The 18,336-nt window shown below is 40.2% G+C and overlaps 1 protein-coding gene across 1 annotated transcript; it reads left to right on the top strand.

Moving 5' to 3' along the window:
* Positions 1-7,824: 7,824 nt before the first annotated feature.
* LOC310948298 (transcription factor HES-5-like) lies at positions 7,825-8,474 on the top strand (the record flags this gene model as incomplete). The annotated part of the gene is made up of 2 exons (XM_083915373.1): positions 7,825-7,947; positions 8,055-8,474. 2 exons carry the CDS (start codon positions 7,825-7,827, stop codon positions 8,472-8,474), a joined length of 543 nt encoding a protein of 180 aa, XP_083771499.1.
* Between the last annotated feature and the right edge of the window lie 9,862 nt (positions 8,475-18,336).

The following is an 18,336-nucleotide window of genomic DNA, read 5'->3' as shown; positions in this document are numbered from 1 at the left end:
CCTCAGATTCGATTGGTTTTAGTCAGAGTGAACATAAACCTACTCACTGTTTTAATCACACCCTCGACCTTGTTTTGGCTTATGGTGTGAAAATCAATGACTTAATAGTCTTTCCACAGAATACTATTTTCTCAAAGTTATTTAATAACTTTTGAATTCGTATTACAGGACTACTCACCTCTGGGCAAAAGTTTCTACACTAGATGTTTATCTGATAGTGATATAACTAAATTTAAGGAATCGATTCCATCTGTATATAATTTAATGCCTTATCCTGAAACGTAAGTTTCTCTGAAATTGATCACCATGTTGACAGTGTTGCAGGCTCACTACGAACAACACTTGACTGTGTTGCTCCATCAAAAAAAGGAAAATAATGAAACAGAGGAAGTTAGCTCCGTGGTATAACTCACAGACCCCTGAATCAAAACAAGTATCGCGAAAATTAGAAAGCAAATGGTGCTCTACGAAATTGGAGGAATCTCGCTTAGCTTAGCATGAAAGTCTAAAAACATATAGGAAGGCCCTCGGTAATGCCAGAGCAGCTCATCCACCAACCCAGGAACCAACTGTGCGACCTGATATGTGCTAGGACTGCTTTTCTACAGTCGACCCTAACAAATTAACATGTACTATTTCAGCATCTAAGCCCTCTTCTTGTCTCCTAGACTCTATTCCAACTAGGTTACTTAAAGAAGTGTTACCTTTAGTTAGCACTCCTGTATTAGATATGATTAACATGTCTTTATCAGCAGGTTATGTACCACAGTCTTTTAAAGTAGCTGTAATTAAACCTCTTCTTAAAAAGCCCAGTCTTGATTCTGAGGTACGAGCCAACTATAGACATATCTAACATTCCTTTTCTCTCTAAGATTCTCGAGAAATTAGTCGCCATTCAGCTGTATGACTTTTTACATAATTAGGAATTATTTGAGGACTTCCAGTCAGGATTTAGAATGAATCATAGCACTGAGACAGCACTGGTAAAGACAAAGGAACTGTACTTGTTTTACTAGATCTTAGTGCTGCCTTCGACACTATTGACCATCATATCCTGCTACAGAGACTGGAGCATCTAATTGGCATTAAAGGAACCGCACTGAGCTGGTTTAAGTCATATTTATCAGATAGATCTCAGTTTGTACATGTTAAAGACAAATCCTCCAATCACACTAAAGTTAGTCACAGAGTCCCACAGGGTTCTGTCCTTGGACCGATTCTATTCACCTTATATATGCTTCCCTTAGGAAATATTATAAGGAAGCACTCCATAAACTTTCATTGTTATGCTGATGATACACAATTATATTTGTCGATCAAACCAGACGAAACCGATCAGTTAGATAAACTTCAAATGTGCATTAAGGAAATTATAAGCTGGATGACCTGCAATTTTCTGATGTTTAACTCACATAAAACTGAAGTCATTGTACTTGGCCCCAAAGGCCTCCGAAACTCATTAGCTAAAGACATTGTTACTCTGGATGATGTTGTGTTGTTCTTCAGCACCACAGTCAGGAATTTGGGTGTTATTTTTGGGAGGATATATCCTTCGATTCTGACATATAACTTACAACAAGGAACGCATATTTTCACCTGCGTAATATTGCGAAATTGTCTTATTGGTCAGGCTCCGTCGTATCTTAAAGAGCTCATAGTACCGTATTACCCGACTAGATCGCCGCGCTCTGAGAATGCAGGGCTACTCGTCATTCCTAGAGTCTCCAAATGTAGAATGGGAGGCAGAGCCTTCAGCTACCAAGCTTCTCTCCTGTGAAACCAACGCCCAAGTGTTATTCGAGAGGCAGACACTGTCCCCATATTTAAGAGTAAACTTAAAACTTTCCTTTTTGATAAAGCTTACAGCTAGGGCTTATGAGCCCTAAGCAATGTTGTTATTTTAAAGCTGATTTTGTTCTGCTTAATTATGCTGCTATAGGCCTAGTCTGCCGGGGGATAATACTTTTCCAGATACTCTGAGCTTCTCTCCTCTCTGTTTGTATCCTTCATGTCTCATCAATGCATGTTACTAATTCAACTTCTTCCCCGGGTTGTTTGTGCTTTGTCGTCTTGCAGGTCTCTGCTGATCGTGGTGGTGCCTGCTGCCGTGGTCCTGCATGACGCTTCCTGCTTCTATTATAATCTATAACCTTAGCTGTGCTTGTTTCTACTACTCTGCTGTATTAACTGCCATAACATGTAAGTAATATTCACATTACTATAGATAATATTATAGTTACTGGAAGTCTGTCTCTGTCTTTGTCGCTCTCTGTCCATCTGTCCGTCTTTTCTCTCTTTCTCTCTCCTTTTCTTCCTCCCCAACCGGTCAAGACAGATGGCCGTCCTCCACAGAGATTAGTCTGTCTGACGTTACTGCCTGTTACAGGGAAGGTTTTCGTTGCCACCGTACTCTACGGAGGAATTGTTGGGTCCATGTTTATCAAAATTAAGTCATAGAGTGTGGTCTTTACCTAGTTTGTAATGTATCCTGAGATAACTTTTGTTATGATTTGGCACTATAAATAAAATTGAATTGAATTAAAATACAGTGTTAAAAACTTTAAATGCACTGCACCAGAGACTGCAAGCTTCTCTTAAAATGTCACCAAAAAACAAAAGAAATTGTGAATTATGTACTGCTGTGTGTTCATTTCATTGACAAAATACATGCTAGAAAGCCTTCATCTTTTGTTCAGAATAAGCTGCTTATCACAGGTCACGATAACTCACACTCACAGGCGGTCACACTTCACAGGAGCCTGGCGAAGCAGCTCTAGCTTCTAGCATTAGCAAGCTGAACATCATGGCAGATAATATGAATGTTGTCGACTGGATTTTGGCAAAGCCATTTGATAGTCTTCCTTACGAAGAGAATATTAGAGTAAAAACAGCAGGGCAGGTCAACTCCTAAGATTGATTTAGTGCAAAAGGTTTTTTTCAGGTGTCCTGGTTTGACAATGTGAGCTGGCTGGCTGAAAGTGCCGTCACAAATAGAATGTACTGTTGGCCATGTCTCTTGAGAAAACCATCTCAGGGATGTGTTGACCGGTCCAAAGTGGGTTTTGGGGATCTATCAAACTTTGACAGGACATACAAAAGGCATGAAAAAAGCATGTGCAAGGTTAAGTTGCCTGGGCAGAGTCAGGGTTGAACATGCAACAAATGAAGGTGCTCGCATTCAAGTAGCAAAACATAATGAAACAGTCAAACAAAACAGGGCTTTCCTAAACGGCCTTATTGATGTGACTTCCTTGCTCTGCCGTCAGGAGCTGTCATTTAGGGGGCACGATGAGAGTGGTGAATCATCCAAAAGGGGGAACTGCAGGGAGTTTACAGAAACATAAGCAAAATATGACTCTGTCCTGGCCACACAATTACAGTCATCGGCTGTGTTTTCTGGGATCTTCCATTCAATCCAAAATGACTTGGTCCCTTCTCTTTTAACTACTGATTCTGAGGGGATCAAAGATGAAATTCAGGCTGCTCCCTTGTTTGCATGGCAGGTGGATGAGACAACTGATAGAGAGTTGGCCACAGCCATGTCATTGTTTGCTACGTGGATTGCAGGTGAAATTCAGAAGCGCTTTATTGCGTTTTTTCATGTTTCTGGGGGAAGAGATGCTCATTCTGTTTTTGGAGTCTTGAATGAGAACATGCAGGGCTTTAATTTCAGGGAAAAACTTGTGGCACAAACCTATGATTGGGCTGCTGTCATGGCTTCAGCTCTCAATGGTTTGCAGGCCAAAGTTAAAGGAATAGCCCCCAATGCCATGTTTGTGCATTGCTATTTACACAAACTGAATCTGGTGCTGTTTCAGGGGGCTAAATGCTTATCTGAGTGCAGAATTTTTTTGTATCTCTCTCTGGGTTTGTCACATTTTTCTCAAAATCCACAAAAAGGACGTCTTTTCTTTAGTCTGCAGGCTGCTCAAGGTTGCCCAGAAACGCTCCTACTCAATGGAATTTTACATCATGGATAGTGAGCATTGTGGCAAACATTTTTGATGCCCTCCTTGAGACATTTGAGAAGATCATTGCAGATAAGACCATAGATGATGACACATTAGATTGTGCCAAAGGCTTTCTTTTTAAATTGGAGGATTTTGAGTTCATGTTGTACACATATGAACAAATCTTCTCTGAGACTGATGTGGTGTTTGGCATTGTTCAGCAGAGATCTATGGATGTTTTGTACTGCAAAAAAAGAGTTCTTCTTGCTTATGTCAAAGAGAAGAGGTCAGAGGGGGCTTTCCAGGCTGCCAATGCCAAAGCAGCAGATCTCACATCCGACATGCAAACTGAGCTCCTGAGAAAGCAGTCTGTCACAACTGCAGGATCCAAAGAAGAGCTTAAGAAATCTGTACATGGCCATCCTAGAAAATCTTTGAGAGCAGATACCTCGGAGTTTTGCAAATTTGGAAAGCATGTGCTTCTTAGAATTAGTCAATCTAGGGAAATTTGATGAGATGACCCAATTGTTTACAGAAGAGGCGTTTCAGGGTGTCCTGAAAATGTTTGTCCACTTCTTCGATTCAGGGAGAATGAGGTCTGAACTTCAGGTCCTTTATTGAAACCAGCACTTGCAGGGCAACAGGGGACAGCTGTGTGATTTCTTGCTGTTTCTGAAAGAAATGGGGTTGGACAGTGCAATGCCTCAGCTGTACCAACTGCTGTCATTAGTAGTACCAGTTGGAGTTACATCTGCAGGTGCAGAGAGGAGCTTCTCCTGTTTAAAGCGGCTCAAGTCTTACACCTGCAACACAATGGGCCATGGTCGTTTAAGCAGCCAAGCTCTGCTGGCCATTGAAACAATTTACACTGGTCAATTCCCTGTGAAAGACGCCTAGTTGGCCAAGGCCGTTTAAGAAGCCAAGCTCTGCTGGCCATTGAGAGGACACTGGTCAAGTCCATGTAAAAGACGCCTAGTTGGTACGACAAGGTCACAGATAATTTTCTTGAAAAGGAACGAAGGGTAGAATTTGCTTATAAATAAACAAACACATTTATGATGTAGGCCGGAAAAATTAGCACCAGATGTTTGATGACAAGCAGAGCATTAGACTCGGGTGTGTTGGAGCGGAGAGAAACCTAAAATATGCAGGACAGTAGCTCTAGGAACAGGATTGGACACCTCTGATCTATTGTGTAATACTACAGCCTTTTTTACTACTACGTCTTCTACTTGTACTAGCCAACTTCAGCATTTACTACTTTTGACCTTAGCATAGGGATGTGCACCAAGTATCAGAACACGTAAAAGTCAAACTCATATGTAACCCTCGGTTCGGAGAATGACACAGAACTCCAGTATAGCATTTAAAACAGCACGTGTTTCTTTATTCATACAAAAGTTAGGCTCAAATCTATTTATTTATTTATTTATTGGCACATAAAGGAATTGTTGCAAGCAACAATGACTAAAACATCTCCCCTAAAGATTTGGTTCACAGCCGGCCTGGCTCCCTCGGGCTTACTGCGGGCGAGAGAGGGGATAAGCAAAACGGTGATTAATAATGCTACACACGCACCTGGCAGTAACTATAACACAACACCTCTATCGAGCAACCATAACCACTGCACCCACTCAAAACACCACTCCTGCCGGTGTACACAGCAAACCCCTAGGCCCCTCGCTTTAAGGCAGGCTGAGCACCCTTGGAGACTTAAAGCCGACTGCTTACCCTGGTCAATAGGTGGGAGACTGGTCAAAACAAACAAAACAAACAAAATAAATGATGGTTCAGCTGAACAGCTCTGCTCCGTGTTATCTTAACACGAGGCCATACAAAGGGGCGCAATCCCGCTCAGGGATAGCTGCTCAACTGAACACATCAACCAAACAAACAAATAAGAAGAGGAAAAGGAACAGCAGTCAGGCCATACACCGCTGCTCCTCATGCACCTACAATACAAAACAAATACTTTTCACCAACAACATATAGCAAGCCAGCAGTACAAAATACAAGCTATAAAACATCTTAAAATATCAAAACATAAACTACAATGCAAGCATTACATACCATACGACTGTCACAGGGTTTAAACACTGATCTGCCCAACACTCATTGGCTCACTTCCCTCCTGTAACTGTTTGTGGCATCAAACATGCAACCTGGTCAGCATTAACATATGCATACATACACACAACCTGCTTCCTAACAGAATCGGCAGTGCCCTCACAATGCTCCTCACCAGCCTGCAGCAAATTACCTGGTGAGACTCCAGACAGACAGTAACCCATCTGCCTGATTAGGGCATCCTTAAATCTGCCTGTCCAAATTTATAACCCCGCCCTCCTCTGGCAGCTACACATAGTTAAAATTTCTTGTTGAATTTTCTAGTTATTATTCTGCTGCTTTAGTTGATAATTAACAATTTACACATTTATCAGCTCAAACATTTCAAGTATGGTTGTTACTTTAAGAGTATGCATTTTACATACTTCGTTGTTCAAACATTAAACAGGTCACGAGACTTGGGAGATTTTAAGATTGATTCAACTTTTTTATATCATTCATATCTGTCAGGCAAATCACTGGTGAGATTTTCAACATCCAGTGGTTGCACCTCATTATGTTCAGAAATATAATTCTCTAGTTTAATTAAATGTTATGTGTCCAGCTATTGGATTTAATGGTCAATTATTTTTTGTGAGGGACTCAACCCCTACGCTTGGTGGTGCACACTGCTTGTGAACAGGGCCCTTCAAAGGTCCATTTGTAGAAGGGCACATGCCTATTTAGTGCTAATAGACGGAGTGTGGGAAAGCTCTGGAGGGAAGAGTTTAGTGTGAAAGAAATCACTCACACCAGCAGCAGTAATTCTCCAAAGGGGATTGGCACACTCCAGGAACAGCTGCCCCCCAGGAAACCTCCCAACCTCGTGAGAGATGAAGTTTTGATCCAGTTGGTCGGTAATGAGGAATGATTATGACTGGAGGTTCAACATCTAGTATGATGATGATTGGAACTGAAAATGAGATGATAGATTATTTTGGTGACACTTTATAAGACATTTTTTACCAAAATTTTGAATTTAACAAACTGTCCAGAGTCAGCCAATGGCATCCTTTCCCTCCAGATGGCTGATGATGTCAGACTCACAGCCAGCATCTGTCACAGGAGTCCATTTGTGCTTCATTGAACACACCATACAGGGAGGCAGTGTGGGAAACTGAGCTCCACTTGTTACTCACACTGACTACAAGGCACGTGTCAAAAGACTGTGCTACATTTGGACACCAGCGTGAGTTTTGTCTTGACTTTATTTCAAGTGCCATGCATGGGCATCACACTGTTTTAGAAATCTTTAAGATTTAAGAAAAATTTAAGATTTTTTTTTTTACTAAATTGTAAATTACAGAGAGTGATTTCATCTCCGACATTTTACTTTTTGGCTCAAATAAAGTGCAAGTTAAAAACAAAATAATCAACTTAGTTCTTTCTATTTTTGTTTTATCCTGCGTGTCATTATTTACATAACACCATGAATGTTCTTCCTTCGCATGTGTGATGGGATGATGGGCGTGTGCTCAGTCAAAGTCATTGATCCCAGCATCAGGCAGCAGATCTGCTCTCTACAGGGTCACCACTTTCCCAGATTCACACAGAGCTCTGTGACTCTCTCTCCATTACTCCCCCCCCCCCCCAGTCCAACACCTGTTCCCCTGAGATCTAACCATTGTCCCCCAGGCAATAACAGCATTAAGTGTGCCGCATCCCTTATTGTCTCACCAAGCTCTCTGATTGGCCGAGACTGTGAGAAACTCCAACCAGACCAAGACCCACACATTCATATGGAGATGTGGGACTATAAATAGGAGGGATGAAGCCAGCAGAGATCAGATTCTGTCTACAGAGACCTCTACAGCACAGAGATCTAGACATGGCACCTACAATCACTGCAGCAATGACCAATTCTGAGGAGCATCTGACTCTGACCCAAAAGGTAAACTGAAGATTCAAGAAGATTGAAATTCTGTCTATGAGACGTTGTCTCTGTTCATGCTAACACTATACTCCAGAATACACATGACTTTGTTCTTCTTTTTGCAGCTCAGAAAGCCTCTGGTGGAGAAGTTACGCATAGAGAGAATCAACAGCAGCATTGAGCAGCTCAAGTCTCTCCTGGGTCCAGAGTTCCTCAAACAGCAGCCAGACTCCAAGATCGAGAAAGCAGACATCCTGGAGATGACCGTTTGTGTCCTGAGACGACTGCAGCAGCATCCACCTGTGGACTTAGCAGCTGTCAGTCAGGGCTACTCCAGGTGTGTCCAAGAGGTGACACAATTCCTGTCCAAAGAGCAGGTGAAGACACAGTCCCAGAGAAGACTGATGGACCACTTCAACAATCTGCAGTCTTCCTGTGATAACAACCTAAGAGAGGCTGACTTCTCTCTTCTGAGCTCCACAGTCCAGACCAGCATCACCAAAGACAAGAGTCCAGTCAACAGTGCCCTCTGGAGGCCGTGGTAGACACCTACACACTGGAGTTACTACCAGACGAACTGACATGACCATATTGGTCAAAGATGACTGAAACTCAATTCTTTGACACTGAGGAGCAACAATATCTTTCAAGTTGAGAAAGAGAACATCTTGACATGCATGTTAGATGAACATAATCTGATTGCATCAGCAATTATTATCATATCTTACTGTACTTCATGTATTGGTGGTATAAGCTCTGGTAACATTTGTTATCTTCTCATAATATTGATCATTTTGATCAGACACTTTTACTGTCCTGTTTTATGGTCATATTATCATAATGGACTTTAATCTTTATTACTCAAAACTGATCTGTTGTTAGATCCAAATGTTTATCTTTTTTTTCCAAAAGATTTATTCATGTCACAATTTTCCTGTGACACTTTAATGCCTCACTGCACGTCATGTGTTGGTACAATATAGTGCATGGGGATGGTTATTACCTCTGAATAGGTATTGATGATTTTGAATTGATCAAAAATCTGAATTGTCCTTTTTATGGACATTTTGTCATAAGGGACCTTCCCTCACTTTATGTGATAATTGAAAAATGATCTGTTTTAAGATCAATATGTTTATCTTTCCATTGTAAAAGGTTTGTTTAATGTCACACTGTCACAGTTTTTCAGTGACAATGTCATTTTTACATTTTGATAATTGATTGAATTAAGTGGTTATCAAGAACAATGTGACCTGTTATAAGGCCAGTTTTTACTACTTTGTGTTTTGTTCATTAAGTTCAAATGTTTGAATCCATTTGTAAAAACATTGTAAAGTACAATGAGTACTGTGTCCTCACATAATGTAAATCATTTGTCTTTTACAAAGACAGTTGTTCGTTTACTCTCTCTGAGTACAGTGTGTCTTGTAGAAATCTACAAGTTGTTGTGATGTATCATCACCTCTAGTTCAAACTTTATAATTTATGTGGCTCATTGTGACTTGTTGAATAAACAAACACTGCAATATGAAAATGTGTTCTCATATTGTTTTTTCATTTTAACCTCATTGATACAGGTCTCCATCGTTCCTACCTTTGACTGACACATCAAGATACAGTTCAGCACACACAAAAATTGTTTATCCATAATATATCTGTTTAGTGTTCAACTAAGCATAGGAATGTAGTTCAGGAAATGTGTCTGATGAGGAGCAATTGTTAATCTTATGTCACTCTATTCAATGCAGTGAGTCAGTTCATCAAACCAATTACTAAATGTACATTTGATGTACCATTATATTCATATTACTGTTGTGTCAGGTGTTTTAATGTAAAAAGTTTAAAGTTAACCATCAAACAGGACGGACATTGTATCTAATGAGATGCATGATAAGACACACTTCTATTGCTCCTCCAGTGAAAAGGCAGAGTGTGGGAAACCAGAGGAATCTCACTCACAGAGCTCTGTGGGACAATAGATCCAGACCTTTGCCCTGAAGGGCCACAGATTAAAAGACACTCTGGCTCCAAATATGTAAAGTTCCTAACTACTTTCAAATCATAGATTAGTTCAATGTTTCGTTGTGTTGAGAAAAATATCCCTGCCAAAGTCGTTCTTTAAGTTTGTCAGTGAGCTTAAAACTAGACTACTGTTGGGTGTTTGAAATATTTGGTTTGTTTCAGCACTAGCCTGATTATGATGCACCATGTGTGAAAAAAATAATTAATAATAATCTGAAGGTCTGTTTGGATATGCAACAGACTAATTTCTTTGAATGGGCAGAGTTGTTTGAAAACTGTGGAGATGAGAGTTTAGCATGATCATCATCCTTAACCCCAGCAGCAGCAGATTATTCTCCAAAGGGATTGGCACACTTCAGGAAGCAGCTGCCTCAACCTCCCACCCTCATCTATAGAGTTGAAAACTTGATCTAGTTGATGATACAACGGCACAATTATGAGTGGAAGGACAAAATGTACTAAATCGACTAGAAGGTGGAAAAATCAATTGAAGTACATTATTATTATATCCTTTTTATCAGAATTTGAAACTTTACAGACTGTCAGAGGCAGCCAATGGTGTTCTTTCCCTCCAGATGGTTGGTGATGTCAGGCTCTGTTTCTACTACAACACACGTCCAGGATCAGTCACAAAAGCTCCATTCAAAGTCCTTTTGTTGTTCATTGACCACAGCATTCAAGGAGCCAGTGTGGGAAACTGAGAGCAACTTTCTACCCACAAGACTACAAGACAAGAAGACTGTGAAACATCTGGACAGCAAACTGAATATTCTTTATAAGTTTAAAGAACTATACTTTTAAAATGCATCATGGGCATCACAGTCATTTGAATACCTGACAGAAATAACTTTCTGAAATAGAATAGAATAGAATTACTTTAATGATTCCAGACTGGGAAATTATTTTGTAACATAACATAAATAGAATCAAATATATACATAGTGTATATATACAGTGCACAGTGTGCTATAAACAATAAACAATAATAATATATACAACAAAATATGGAAAATATACTATAACAATAATAATATATACAAAAAAAAACAGTAGAGAGAGCAGAGTTCTCTGTCATGCAGAGGTGAGAGAGTTATTATAAAAAGTGATGGATTGTGGCAGGAAAGATTTCCTGAATCTTTTGCTACGACAGCGAAGCTGAAGCAGCCTTTTGGAGAAGGTGCTCCGCTGTCTGACCACTAAATATTTTAAATATTTGCAAAATCACAATTATTGAGAATTGTAACTGAATTATTAAGAAAAACTGGAGGATAAAAGAATAATTACCTGGCTAATCTGTGATTTAATGTGTTTCTGTTCTGTTTCTGTGTTTCTATCAGTGAGGTTGATTGAAAAACGATTGTTATTGGAAATTTAAACTATAAAATATTTGGTTTGCTACAGGTTTACAGCCTTATAATATTTTGACAGAATATGAACACAGTATCACATACTGACCTTAGTATATGTAGGAATTTATTTAATTTTTAAATGACATATGCTATTTCTGCACTGATTTCACCATTGGCATTGGTGGAAGCATTCCCAAGATGGCAGCCAAGTCATTCCTTTGTTTCGATGTCATTGTGTGAGGTCTAAGTTTGTATGTTTTCATGTGTTATACACTTTAATTTGGGCCTGAATGAGTTATACCCCACAAGAATCAACTTATTCCATGTGATCTGGGATTTTTGGATGTCATATTTGTGTCAGATATTATTGGATTGCCTCAGAACTCTGGAATGTTGTGATGGGTAGAAAAGGGCCTCATGAAGCGTTTCCTCACATTGACCAAACTGTATTGAAACTGTGTCGGTACTGTGTTGCTCAATATTGACACCTGCTGGATCTTAAAAACCATTACAGGCAACCCAGTTGACACACCCAACTGACATACTGATTTAATAACCTACTATCTATAAGTTATTGTATTGTATATTGTATTGTTTATTATATTGTATTTTGTTTTATTATCACGACCCGACCCCGGATAAGCGGTTGAAGATGAGATGAGATAAGATTGTATTATTTCATATCTTAATTTAAGTTTAAATATATTTGATATCTTTATATGCTTTCAAATAATGTCAACGTGTGTAATAACCAATGACTGTATATAAGGTCATAACGTGAAACTCTAAATGAAAGCGAAGGGAGCTGCAGCATTGAGGACTGGGCCGGGGGAGGGACAGATGACTGATCAAATTCATTGAAGAATAGGTTCAGGTCATGCCCACTTTGTGTCCCTCACAGCCTGGGAGTTTGGTTCCTTGTGGCCAGAGATGATTTTAAGTTCTGCTGCAGCTGTTCCTTCATCTTCCTCCTGTAACTCTTCTTACCCTCTCTGATCTTCTGCCTCAGCTTCTTCTGAACATTTCTCAGCTCATCTTTATTTCCTGACTTAAAGGCCCTCTTTTTCTCCTTTAGGAGAGCCTTTATATCAGGATTAATCCGGGGTTTGTTGTTAGAAAAACACCTTACAATCTGGTGTGTACAATGTTTTCCACACAGAAGTTGATGTACTCTGTGGTACAGTCAGTGAGACTGTTGATGTCCTCCCCATGGAAATCACAGAGTTCCTCCCACACAGTGTCAAAACAGTCCTTCAGAGCCTCATCAGCCTCCTAGGGGAAGGAGAGTTGATGAGGTGTATGCCTCCTTGGTGTTGGCATAACACAAGTCCAGTATTTTACTGTCTCTGGTGCAGCATGTGACATACTGAGTGAAAGTTGGAGTGGAGGATGGAGAGGCATGATTAAAGTCCCTAGACATAAGAAGGAGGGCCTGTGGGTGCTCTCTCTGCAGCCTGCCTGTGACAGAGTGGAGGACATCACAGGCTGCATCAGCGTTGGCAGAGGGGGGGGGGGGGGGGGTGTACGCAGCTATCCCGATAATGTGCCAAAATTCCTGCGGCAGGTAGTATGGCCTCATACCAACAGCTAACAGTTTGATGTCCTTACAGCAGAGTTGCTCCTTAATAGTGATGTACCCAGAGTTACACCATCTATCATTAACAAACACTGCCTTCCCTCCTCTTTTCCTCTTACAGCTCCCCCTCGTCCTGTCTGCCCGCAGCAACTGATCCCTAGTGTAAACAATAGGGCCATGGCTGCGACCGCAATCCCCAGACACGGACGTGAGAAATGCAGAAAACAAATGAGAGGCCAAGTTGAATCCGGTGACTTTGGTCTATGGTGCACAGGCACATTCAAAAACCCAAACACCTAAAAAAATATATTAAAAGTAGGAAAAAAGACAAAAGTAGAAGGGAAAGAGCTCAACTGTGAGCAAGAGCTGTTTTAATAGGCTGCCACTAGCACGACGCCAAGAAGACAGGACGTTGCAATGACGATGCAAGATCTCAAGCCTTGGAGAACACCTGCTCACATGGCACGGATGACGTTGGTGTGCAGAGAAATTTTAGGGACTGCTGGAAGAGGTTTGGATTTGTATTTTTGTGGTTGTCCCAATATTTCAAAGGATCCTCGGATCTTGCGATGTTGCTTTCTGCCAGGTATCTCTGAACCTCAATTATGAAGTTAGCTGTGATGTTTGTGGTCTGTCTGGCAAATTCATTGTCCAGGTGCTGCCACAGGTTATCTAATAAACAACAAATTGGCATTTTAGTACATGATTTGCAAACAAATAAATTTACAAATAAAGCTGAATAACATGCCTGAAGTTGTTGCAAACAGCTGTTGTGGCAAAGGTCCAGGCTGTCGATGTGCACCCCATTACAGCGAAAACATTCAGATATCAATCTATTGACTGCTTCGCTGCATTTATAGGAACTGCGAAACCCGAGTGATTTCAATCTGGGGTTTAGAAGTGTTGATAGGGTCAGCCCACTTAATGACTCCAGATTGGAAGCAGTGTCTGTGAAGGTGTTCGTGGAGGTGTGTTGCTGACTGTGTGTGCACATTTGAAGTGTTACACTCAAGTGCGTGATAGAGCATATCCATCATGACCTTTAGGGATGACCTTTGACACTGAAACTCTCTTCTCTTCAGACAACTTCACTGTGGCTTGATGGAAAAGAGCAAGCACAAAAAGTGCTTGCTGGAAGGTTGATGGTTTAAGGAAGTAATAAAAATCTCTGATAGATCAAGTGGAAACTGGGAGTTACAGGAAGAAACAACAAGGAAATAAAAACAAATACCTTATTTGCTGTGTCACATTTTTAATCTAACTTTGCTGTCAAATTAAATTTTGCCTTTGTTATCCCCCTCTTAAAAGCTGGTGATCCAACTATTTTAAATAACTATAGACCTATAGTATCTCTAAACTCTCTGTAATGGCAAAAGTGCCCAAATCTCAGGCCAGTGAACAGGTAAAACAATATTTAGCTAACAACTCAATCCTGTCACCATTTCAGTCAGGGTCCTGCAAAGATCATAGTACTACTACTGCTGCCTTTAAGGTCATAAATGATATAATGGAAAATCCTGATAACAAGCAGTGTTGTCTTTCCTTGTTTATAGATTTTTCTAAAGCTTTTGATATTGTTGACCACCTGGCTTTAATTAAACTTCTTACAGCTATTGGTTTTTCTAAACAAGCAGTTTGGTGGTTTGTAAACTATCCCACCAATTGAACCCAGGCTGTTCAATTAGTGGGTTCTGCCTCTGATTTATTTCAAGTACAAAAAGGTGGTCCCACAAGGTTAAATTCTCTGACAATTATTGTTTACTATATACAGTATACTGTATATATAGTAAATAACCTTGGACAGGGCATTTGAAACTAAACCTTTTATTTCTATGCTGATGACGCTGTCATCTACTGCCTAGCACCCACCCCTGCAAAGGCTGTTGAACATCCTCAACATGCTTTTGACAGAGTACTAAAACAGCTTTGTCATCTGCAACTTGTTTTAAATGTAGAGAAAACGAAACATATGTTCCTCACCACTTCAAAAACAGCACGATCAGCACTGTCTGGGAAAATTTTAACAAGAAATGGTCAACAAATAGAGTTGGTATCTACTTTTATATTATTTAGGATTTTTAATTGATGACCATTTGTCTTTTCAGGAGCGTATTCAGTATGTTGTTAAAAATCTGAAGCTCTTATTAGGATTTTATTATAGATAACAAGTCTTGCTTTTCTTTTTAAGTAAAAAAGAAACTGGTGAAATCAACCTTTTTACCTGTTATGGACTACGGAGATCTGCTGTATATGAATGCATCTGCTACTTGTCTTCACATGTTGGATAGTGTGTATCATGGGGCACTGAGAGTTATAACAAACTGTGGTTCTCGCACTCATCACTGGGCTCTCTACACTAAAGTAGGCTGCTTATCGTTACATGCATGTCGCCTCAGTCACTGGTATATGTTCATCTATAAGGCCATTCTGGATAAAATTCCTCTTTATTTATCTTTACTTTTTGGAATTTGGAAACAAGGAGGATACAAACTCCACTCAATAGACATTCTGCAACTGTTTTTTCCAAAAGTAAGAACAGAGTTGGGAAAGAAAGCATTCAGGTTTTTAATACCTGTTGCTTGGAAACAACCTTTAAACTCAACCACATCTTTAAAACCTTGTACCATTTACTGAATTTAAAGACCTGGTGAAAACTGGAGTCCAGCATCTCTGTATGCAAGTGTTTTAAATTATTATGTTTTTGTGTTTTTATTTTGCTTACTATTTGTTGTCAGTTTTTATACTTTAACTGTATTGCTGCTGTCTTGGCCAGGTCTCCCTTTGTAAAAGAGATATGTGATCTCAATGGGACTTACCTGCTTAAATAAATGCTGAATACAATATAAATAAAAAACTGTTTCTGGGAAAACAGAAGACAGGACGAATCTAATTTGACATTTCCAACAGATCTCTGATTGGCCCTTTGTATTTTCGCCTGGACTTATATTGTATCAGGCAGATGTAAACATTAAAGTCAGCATCTCCAGTAAAGTCTCCTGTCGTTCACAGTAAAATAGATTTTTTGATACAAATTTGGGATTTTGAGCCAAGAGAGTATTCTTGATGATACCTGTGGCACACAAATGTTATCACATCCTGTGTCTGGACAGATTTCATAACTGTTGTCTATTACAGGGGGTCCCTAATCCTGCTTCTACGTGTTTTAGGTTTCTCCCTGCTGTAACACACCTGAGTCTAATGCTCTGCTCTTTATCAAGCTTCAGCTGCTTGATAACGACCGGAACATAAGACTCAGTTAACATAGGCTAAAATACAGTATGTTAAAAACTTTAAATGCTTTAAACTTTAAAGGCGATTGCTCTAAGACTGCAAGCTTCCCCTAAAATGTCGTAAAATGTCAAAAAGTTGTGAATTATGTACTGCTGTGTGTACATTGACTAAATACATGCTAGAAAGCCTTCATCTTTTGTTCAGAAAAGCTACTTATCACAGGTCACAATCACTTACACTCACAGGCAGTCATACTTCACAGTAGCCTGGCGCAGCAGCTCCAGCTTCTAGCATTAGCAAGCTGCACATCGTGGCAGATAATATGAATTTTGTCGACAGGATTTTGGCAAAGCCATTTGATAGTCTTCCTTTCAAAGAAAATATCAGAGTTAAACAGCAGGGCAGGTCAACTCCTAAGATTTATTTAGTGCAAAAGGTTTTTTTCAGGTGTCCTGGTATGACAAGGTGAGCTGGCTGACTGAAAGTGCCGTCACAAATAAAATGAGGAAACCATCTCAGGGATGTGTTGTCTGGTCAAAAGTTGGTTGGGGAAACTTTGACAGGGCATACAAAAGGCGTAAAAAAAAGCAAATGAACATGTGAGAAAAAGCATGTGCAAGGTTAAGTTTCCTGGGCAGAGTTAGGGTTGAACATGCAATAAATGAAGGTGCTCGCATTCAAGTAGTGAAACATAATGAAAAAGTCAAACAAAACAGGGCTTTCCTGAACAGCCTTATAGATGTGACTTCCTTGCTCTGCCGTCAGGAGCTGTCATTTAGGGGGCATGATTAGAGAGGTGAATCATCCAACAAGGGGAATTGCAGGGAGTTTACAGAAACATTAGCAAAATATGACTCTGTCCTGGCCACACAATTACAGTCATCAGCTGTGTTTTCTGGGATGTCCCATTCAATCCAAAATGACTTGATCAGTACTCTTTCAGCCACTGTTTCTGATGAGAACAAAGCTGAAATCCAGGCTGCATCCTTTTTTGCATGGCATGTGGACGAGACAACTGCTATATCTTGCTGTGCCCAACTCTTTGTCATTGTTCGCTATGCGTATAGTGCAGGTAAATTTCAAGAGTTTTGAAGTCTTGAATGATAACATGCAGGGCTATAATTTCAGGGAGAAACTTGTGGCACAGACCTATGATGGGGCTGCTGTCATGGCTTGAGCTCTCAATGGTTTGCAGGCCAAAGTTAAAGCAATAGCCCCCAGTGCAATGTTTGTGCATTGCTATGCACATAGACTACATCTGGTGCTATTTCAGGGGGCCAAATGCTTATCTGAGTGCAGAATTTTTTTTTATCTCTCTTTGGGTTTGCCACATTTTTCTCACTGGATTTTTCTCTTGCACTCTTTTTCTTCTTGAGTCGGCAGGCTGCTCTAGGTTGCCCAGAAACGCTCCTACTCGATGGAATTTTACATCAAGGATAATGAGCAGCGTGACAAACAAATTTGATGCACTCCTGGAGAGTTTTGAGATTATCATTGCAGATAAGACCATAGATGATGACACATTAGATTGTGCTTAAGGCTTTCTGATTAAATTGGAGGATTTTGATTTTGTGTTCATGTTGTACACATATGAACAAATCTTCTCTGAGACTGACGTGGTGTTTGACATTGTTCAACAGAGATCTATGGATGTTTTGTACTGCAAGAAAAGAGTTGAGTCTCTTCTTGTTCATGTCAAAGAGAAGAGGTCAGAGGGGGCTTTCCAGGCTGCCTATGCCAAAGCAGCAGATCTCACATCCAACATGCAAACTGAGCCCCTGAGAAAGCACCGTCTGTCACAACTGCAGGAACCCAAGGAGCGCTACAGAAATCTGCACATGACCATCCTAGACAATCTTTCAGAACACATACCTTGGTGTTTTGCCAATTTGGAAAGCATGCGCTTCTTAGAATTAGTCAATCCAGGGAAATTTGATGAGATGAGTCAAGTGTCATTAGTAGCAAAAGTTGGAGCTCCATCTGTAGGTATAGAGAGGAGCTTCTTCTGTTTAAAGTGGCTCAAGTCTTACACCTGCAACACAATGGGCCATGGTCGTTTAAGCAGCCAAGCTCTGCTGGCCATTGAAACAACTTACACTGGTCAAGTCCCTGTGAAAGACGCCTAGTTGGTACGACAAGGTCACAGATCATTTTCTCGAAAAGGAACGAAGGGTAGAATTTACATATAAATAAACAAACACATTTATGATGTAGGCCGGAAAAATTAGC

Source organism: Echiichthys vipera (genome assembly GCF_963691815.1).
Source record: "Echiichthys vipera genome assembly, chromosome: 6".
Classification (NCBI taxonomy): Eukaryota; Metazoa; Chordata; class Actinopteri; order Perciformes; family Trachinidae; genus Echiichthys; species Echiichthys vipera.
This window is presented reverse-complemented; position numbering and strand designations above follow the sequence as displayed.